This window comes from Miscanthus floridulus, chromosome 8 (assembly GCF_019320115.1).
Source record: "Miscanthus floridulus cultivar M001 chromosome 8, ASM1932011v1, whole genome shotgun sequence".
In the NCBI taxonomy this organism is placed as follows: domain Eukaryota; kingdom Viridiplantae; phylum Streptophyta; class Magnoliopsida; order Poales; family Poaceae; genus Miscanthus; species Miscanthus floridulus.
Genome location: NC_089587.1, coordinates 45,631,402 through 45,639,232, shown reverse-complemented (window position 1 = coordinate 45,639,232; position 7,831 = coordinate 45,631,402). Strand labels below are relative to the sequence as shown.

The following is a 7,831-nucleotide window of genomic DNA, read 5'->3' as shown; positions in this document are numbered from 1 at the left end:
AAATCAGTGAACATGGAGATGTTACAAAATAATGGAGATCTCAAAACTTGTGATCATCTCATCCTAAAAGTACTCAAAATCAACATGCGACGAATCAGAATCAGTGTGACGCGATCCGGTTTTCCGTGCGGCGCTCTTGGGCGTGGCACCTTGCGCCGACGCTCCGTCGTCGCAGGCGAACTGGGAGCAGTGGTCAACGGCGGCGTCGGGGATGTATGGTGGCTGGGCGCTCCTGATGAGCGCCCAGTTGACGCCTTCGAAGAAGGGGTGCTGCTTCACCTCGGCGGCGCCGCGCCGGGACGCGAGCCGGTTGTGCGGCTCCTTCGCCAGCAGTCCCCGGATGAGGTCCCTGGCCGCGGCGCTGACCGCCGGCGCGTCGGGGAACCTGAGCGGCTGCGCGACGACGTTGAAGAGCGTGGCGCGGTTCCCGGAGCCCTTGAAGGGCGTGGCGCCGTGCAGGAGCTCGTAGAGGAAGATGCCGAAGGTCCACCAGTCGACGGCGCTGCCGTGGCCGTTGCCGCGGATGATCTCCGGCGCCAGGTACTCGTGCGTGCCCACGAACGACATGGACCGCGCGCTTGTCGGCTCGGCCGTGAACTCCAGCGACGACGGCTTCTTGCAGCCGACGACGCTGCCACTAGTCACCGTCTCGTCGTCGTCCAGCCTGGCCTTATTAGCCTTGTTCTTCTTCTTCTTGCCCGGGAGGATGCGTGGGAGCATGCAGCCGTGGGCGAGGCCACCGGCGCTGACACGGCCGGACGGGGAGCGGACAAGCGCCGGGCTGACGGAGCAGCGGAGGGAGAGGTCGAAGTCGGAGAGCATGATGTGGCCTTCCTCCCGGACGAGCACGTTCTCGGGCTTGAGGTCCCGGTACACCACGCCCAGCATGTGCAGGTACTCCAGCGCAAGCAGCACCTCGCACGCGTAGAACCTGGCGGCGTCCTCGGTGAACCGCTTGCTGGACTGCTTCTGGCGGAGCGAGTGGAGGTTGCCGCCGCAGCAGTACTCCATGAGGAGGCAGCAGAACTTGTCGGTCTGGAAGTGGGAGTAGAGCGTGGGCAGGAAGGGGTGGTCCAGCAGGCCGAGGATCTCGCGCTCCGTCTCCGCGCGGGCCAGCTTGTTCCGGCCGGCCAGCGAGCCCTTGTCCATGACCTTCATGGCGAAGAGCGCGCCTCCGCGGCCGCCGCCGCCGCGGAGCTCGACGAGGTAGACGCTGCCGATGTCGCCGTAGCCCAGGCGCCGTAGGAGGCGGAAGTGGCCCAGGCTCAGCGGGGGCTCGGCCGCGCGGATGGCCTCCCAGCGCCGCCCGTCCCCGCCGGTGTGGCGCCGCGCGGGCACAGGCGGCGCCGGGGACGCCGGCAGCGGCGGGCAGTCTCGTGCCGCTGCCGCTGCCGCCGTCGCAACGTGCGCGCCTTCGTCATGGCTTGCCGCGGCGGCTGATGGTGACGAATCCGTTGTTGTCGCCGTCGTCGTGGAAGAGTTGCTGGCCGTGGTGCCGTGGTCGTCGGTGTAGATCGGGTTGAGGCTCTTCCTGAACCCCGATGGCCGCTGGCGCGGGGAATGGATGAATTGGAGGTCTCGTCCAGCTGCGGCGACCATCCTCGGGCTGGGCAGCGTCGTCGGGTACGCGCCGACGGCGTCCAAGTCGAAGCTCCCGACGATCCTGACGTCCTCCATGATGCACGCACTCACCCCCTCGATCAGTACGTGTTCCTCCGCTACTGCTTTCCACGCTAGCTATCATGAAGGAAAGGAAGAAAAAACAGTTGAGCAAATTTACCAAGTTGATTATCATCAACAGATCTGATTATCTGAACTGTTGGTTGGATGCCAACTTCTCTGGATCGGATTGGCCACCAACTTAACAAAGTACGTAAATCATGGCAAAGAGCGTTGATCAGAAAGTAGATGCACATATGACATGCCGAACGACCGAAGAGAAAAAACAGAGTCAAAGGGCAAGCAGTGAACAACGGCCATATATGCATGCGTACCGGGTGTCAGCAGGCAGACGAGGTTTGGCTCATCATCAGATCTGCTAGCTCTTCTCGCGGCCTGTCTGTCTGCAGATCGATCAGAGAAGCCTGAGCTGTATGTGGCTCTCGAGTTAAGGACGAGAGGTGGAATGAATGAATAATCCGACGACGAGGGGGCCTGTCTTGGTGGCTGCCACGCCCACGCCCACGCCCCACGCACTGATGACCGATAGATGGGACGACAAACGACGACGTGCCGGGAGGTGAGTCGGGGGAAGATGAGATGATCACACACGAATGTCAACCGCGGCTGCTCGGTCGGTCGTTGGCGATCTTTCAGTTTGAGATGCTGATAGGTAGAGGGTATTTAGGTGGTGCAACTGGCTAAAATTTAGAAGGTGTGTTGGAAGAATGTTGTATGAGGTGTTCGGATATTAATAAAAAAATAAATTACATAATCCGTCATTATCCCACGAGACGAATTTTTTAAGCCTAATTATTCCATCGTCAGTATATGTTTACTGCAACACCATATTGTTAAATCATGGACTAATTAGACTCAAAAGATTCGTCTCACAAATTAGTCGTAAACTATACAATTAATTTCGTAATTAGTCTATATTTAATACTCTGTGTATGTGTCCAAATATTCGATGCGACAACGACTAAAATTTAGAAGGACCATCCAAACACCACCTACTGAACTTTCAGTTGGGGCTTTATTTCGCGATGAGACCTGCTAGTGTGAAGTCAGACGGAAGAGGAGATGAGTTCATTCGAGTGTGCTCCCTCGACATATGGAAGGAACTCAGGATGTCACTACTTGACTTTTATCTCTCGTAAAAAAAAAATACTTGACTGTTGACGAACATTAGTGAATACGCGCGGCATGCATGTTCATCCCGCTGCTGACGACTGATGTCCCGTTAATTGTCCCTAATTAGTAGAGGACGACGCCTCTCTCTCTTCCATGTCCGGCAGGCTTCTCTTCTCTCTCCCACTGGAAGAATCAGAATTAAGCTGGCAGCAGGCTACGGCGCCTGAGCATTATCACGCACGCCACTTCCTCGGGCCAACAGGTTGCTACATACTTTCCATCTGTACCGGTCGAGTTGCGAGTTTTAGCACGACAACGCCAGCGTGGGGGCGCAGGCAATGCAACTGGCAACCCCACCAGCAAAGCCGGGCATGAACTACTAGCTCCTTCCATCCACAACGTAGAATAGTGATAGATCACAACTCTTTTTAGTAACCGAATATAGAATATTCTAGTTTCTGCATACATCCGTTATAACTTTGGGGGGAGGGGACTAGTTAGACCTAACCTCATTCTCCTCTGCCGCGCGCCACCCACCTCGGGGGCATTTATTCCTATCCCTTTGTACCCCCTCGTCTTCTTTGTCCGTTGAGCGGTAGGATTTGACACCCTAACGATTGTTAGAGCTGATTCAGTATATCTATGTTAGGGCGGCATTGGGTATCACTACTAAAAAAAAACGTTTTTACCAACGCTATTTTCACCGCAAGTTCATTAGAAACCGGTGGTGATAATGGTTTTTCACCGCCAGTTTGTGGCTTCAACCGGCGGTGATAAATAGCCCTAATTATATATAACCGCCGACCACAAACCCTGACCCTAACTCCCTCAGTCGCCGCCGCCTCTCTCCTTACTCACCCTCTTTGTCCCCACCCGCGCCCCTACTCCCTCCTCAACCGCCGACGCTGCCCCTCCTCCCTTCTTTCCACTTGCACCCCTCCTCCACCGCTATCGCCACCACCCCATCTTCCCTCTCCCTACCTTCCCCCTTCCACCGTACCACCTCTGTCGCGGGCCCCTCCTTCGCATAGATATGGCATTCAAGCTCGTTGTATACATCGTCATCGAATCCGAGGTGGTAGCGGATCTGTGTGAGGACAGCGTCGGCGGTAGGGGTGGGTGCAGGCATGGATGGCGTGAACTGCGGCGGGTGCAGGCTCAGACGGTGGCAGGTGTAGACATCGATGGAACATATGGCGGAAGACACTTTTTAAAAAAATTTTATTTGATTTTCACCGCCGGTTCCCTAGGAGACGATGGCGATAAAAATCCTCATCACTGCCCACTTTCACCACCGGCAAGCAAAACCGACGATGGTGGGGTGTTTTTTTCCCGGCGGTGATGAAGTTTACTGTGTAATGGTGTGTGGTGCTATGGTTGGTGCATGACATACATTATGATGAGATGGTGACGTTTGCGTGCATGACAAAGGGTGTGTTCCCTAATGTAGCCTTTAGTCATGTCCCTTCCTAGAGGTAACCCTTTGTAAGATCTCATGCCTCATCCCACCGTGTTGTTGCTTTCATGGTAAATTTTATGGAACTAAGAAGAAGTCCATCTACTGTTCAATGGAATGACACTTACTAGGTCATTTGATTCGGCCATCAGTTTGAGTTTGCCAATTCTGTAAGATTGACAAGTTTGTAGACACCAGGTGGACTTCGGTAACATGTGAACATGTGAGATGTTTTAGATTCACTATTCATCATCTTCGTCTTTTGTAGGAGGACGATGATAAGGTTTTAAAGTCTTTGGCCATATCTCTCTTCATGATACAAGAGAGGTAACTGCGTCAAAGCTATTTGTAGTTGGAATGTAGGTTGATCGATGGTTTTGATATATGTTAAATTTGAAACCCAAGTGCTTAGAGCTTCCTGGTACGGTTCTCATTTTTATTTATTTCTTTTCTATCTTTTGTAATGGTTGTGTATATTACCTTTACAAAAGCTAGAACTTTATTTTTATTAGATTTTCCTTTGTCTAAAAAAGTTATGGTATAATCATAACACATTTCCTGTTGAAATTTATTCTGTTTTTCTTTCATGTTTTTTTTTCATATATTACTTCTAAAATTCAGAAGGTACTGGATGGACGCAAATGGTTTGGGCCAACAATTACCTTAGCCCAATCGGAGCTGAGCTATCCAGCCCAAACTTGCCTGCGGCCTGTTTGCAAGCGATAGTTTTGGCTCAACCCATATCGGAATTCGGCCTTCAGCGAACTGGTGCGCAATTGGAAACTTTCTTGCGTATTCCCCTCCATCCACAAATAATAAACATACTTGACCAGAGAAATTTTATTTTTGACCCTTATTTTCTCTTATAATACATAGTCAGTTCGTAAAGAATCAATATCATCTTATTTGGAACATAAATTTGCTGAAGCAAGTTTTATGCACAAAACTTGCATATAATTTGACTAACTGTTGCTGTTTCCTTCTTCCTGCAGGTAGTCTCTTAGAACAAAGTGCTCTGTATCAATATAAACAGGCACTATCTTAGCTGGTTCATTAATAAAAAAAGGAAGTGGAAGTGCGTTGTTTGTTGTAAGCTTTTTTCTCGAATACGCACAAGCGATGCGTATCATTGTATTAGATAGAAAGAGTTTGAGCAATACAAGCCGTTCCACGGCCGCGTTAGTGTTTTGCAAGTGCTACATTTTGAAATGAACAACATTCAAGGGTGACCATCCCACCTACAGGCGAGCCAGCGTTTGAAGCCCTCGTGCGCTGAGGTCGAGAGGCTGAATCCCCAGTGCCTGAAAGTTCAGCGTCATCCCCCCTAGTTGCAGTCCCAAAAACAGCGGCGAAGTGGTCGTGCAGAGCTTGCTGCATGCCAGCCTGATCGGCGATCATTTGGCCATGCACTGTCAGAGCCGGTATGAAGCTTCTTCTCTTCCGTCCCCGAGCAATGAGGTGGAAGTAAGCCGTGTTGGCATCCCCCTCCCTGAGCTGTCGGACTCGTGGTCTCTGTCGCGCCATGGTACGTTCCAGGGAAGATAACCCCAAGCAGCGCATCTTCATTCGCTTCCGTAGCCTGAGCTCTTCCTCCGACAGCTGCCTGCGTTCTTGCGCCCTGTCAAGCCGTAGCACAAGCTCCCGGGCCATCAGCAACTGCTCTCTGATTCCCCCTATCTTTGTTGCGGACCAACGCTGTAGCTCACGCACCAGCGCCCTGAGCATGCCGTCTAGGCCAGACAAGGGGTCGTGGGGGCAGATTGGCCGCTGCCAGGCATTGGCCACAACTTCCGCATAGTCGTCGAACTTGGGCCAAAATAGCTCGAAGTGGAATCTCGCCTTGGACATCTGGCCCGTGTTGGTCTGTAGCAGCAAGGCACAGTGATCCGAAGCATCAGTTCCCAGAGCGCGAAGGTGAGAGTTTGGGAATCTCTTGTCCCAGTCGATGGACACCAGTACTCTGTCAAGGCGCACTAGCGTTGGGACGTCCCTCTCATTACTCCAGGTGAAGCACCGACCGTGGAGATGAAGGTCTTGGAGTTCTAGAGCGGCAACAGTTCGCCTGAAGCGGCGCAAGTTGGCTCTGTCAATTCTGTCATTGCTCTTGTCCGCTTCATGCAGAATTAGATTGAAGTCCCCGATCACAGCCCATGGCCCCGGAGCAGCGTCACGTATGGCTTCAAGCTCCTCGAGGAAGATCAGTTTGTCCCCGTCCTCCTGCGGTCCATATACTGTGGTGAGCCACCAGCTGGCCTGTGCTTCGCTGTTGCTGAGAGAGGTTTCACAGCAACGGTGACTGAGAAGCAGCCAATTAGGACCTCTAGTGAAAGCTACGTCGCTAGCACTGCCCAGCGACAAGGATTCCTCCACGAGTACTAGAAGCAGGCAAATACGCAAACTCACTGAAGCCTACTCCAAGCAAAGAGAATACAGTGTATTGTGAAATTACATCCAGTTTTGTCTCCTGCAGACAAACGATCGTCGGCCGGATGTCACCGACTAGAGTACGAACACAGTCTCGTCGGGCCTTCGCGTTGAGACCGCGCACGTTCCATGACAAGATAGTTGTGTTATCCATTGGTGATTACGACTGTTTGTTTGAAGGCCGCACTAGGCCCTGGCAGCCAAGGGCTGGCCCGTTCTGATAGCCCTTGTCCTGGCGGCCGGGAACAGCTCGTCAAGCGCAGCGACGTGGCTCGCAGAGAGGCTGGAATGGAAGAAGGAGTCCAGCGATCGCTGCGACGCCGGCGGCGGGGTAAACTGAAGTGTGCCTCCCATCTTCTTCTGGAGCAGCACCTCACCCTGTCTGGATGCTGGGATATGCCCCATCTGCTGTGCGGCAATGCACCGGCTCCAAGAGGCACGGCCGGTATCTTGGCTTGCGGTTTTTGCTTTGGCGGTGAGCGAATGAGTGGCGATCGCCGTTTAAGCTGAACCGTGTTGGTGAACGTGGCAAGCCTTTGGGCAGCCACTGCCGTCGTCGGTGTTGCCGTGTTGGAGATGCCCCTAGGAGTGAGCATGGCGACTGCTGGGCTGGCCATCGAGTCTGCGTCATTTGCCGGCTGGGCATGCAAGGCTGTAGGAGGCGTCGAGTCTGCGTCATTTGTCGGCTGTGCATGCAAGGCTGTAGGAGGCGTTTGGGCGATTTGGGACCCAGTGCGTTCGATGATCGTCGCCGTGGCTGCCTGCTCAGTAGTCGCTTCGCTCGCATCTTGGGCCGCGTCGGCCGCGGGGGCAGAAACGAACCCGTGGTCCATGGCGGGCTGCTCGGGCGGCTGACGATCTCCGTCCAGCATTGCTTTTGCGGTCGTCTGTCCTGGTCCAGCCGGGGCCGCATCGTCGTTGTCTTGTGATGGCTCAGTCTCATTTGGGATCAACACCGAGGGGTGCGCCTGCTTTGTATCTTGCCTGTTTGGTGGGGTCGACACCATGGGTAGGCCTGCCTCAAAGACCATGAGGTCCAAGGCAAGGTGTCGCTCTGTGTCGTTTACAGCAACGGAATGAATTCCGATTTCAAGCTAGCACTGGTCTTGGCAAGGTATTGTGCTGCTTTTTCGTTCTTTTGCATCTTCCTGCAATACC

General features: G+C 53.4%; 1 protein-coding gene across 2 annotated transcripts; it reads right to left on the bottom strand.

Annotated features, from left to right (window-relative positions):
- Positions 1 to 35: 35 nt before the first annotated feature.
- On the bottom strand, positions 36 to 2,172 carry LOC136476282 (serine/threonine-protein kinase RHS3-like). Of its 2 annotated transcripts, none has more exons than XM_066474052.1 (2): positions 1,995 to 2,172; positions 36 to 1,737 (listed from the first exon to the last, which is right to left on the bottom strand). In XM_066474052.1, exon 2 carries the CDS (start codon positions 1,675 to 1,677, stop codon positions 64 to 66), a length of 1,614 nt encoding a protein of 537 aa, XP_066330149.1. In that variant the 5' UTR covers positions 1,678 to 1,737; positions 1,995 to 2,172; the 3' UTR covers positions 36 to 63. The 2 variants fall into 2 exon arrangements, with proteins under 2 accessions (XP_066330149.1, XP_066330150.1); XM_066474053.1 differs by having other exon boundaries at positions 36 to 1,733.
- Between the last annotated feature and the right edge of the window lie 5,659 nt (positions 2,173 to 7,831).

What these genes read in the sequence shown, in the direction of transcription:
- LOC136476282 (XM_066474052.1), bottom strand. Translation starts at nt 1,677, where the DNA reads ATGGAGGACGTCAGGATCGTCGGGAGCTTCGACTTGGACGCCGTCGGC.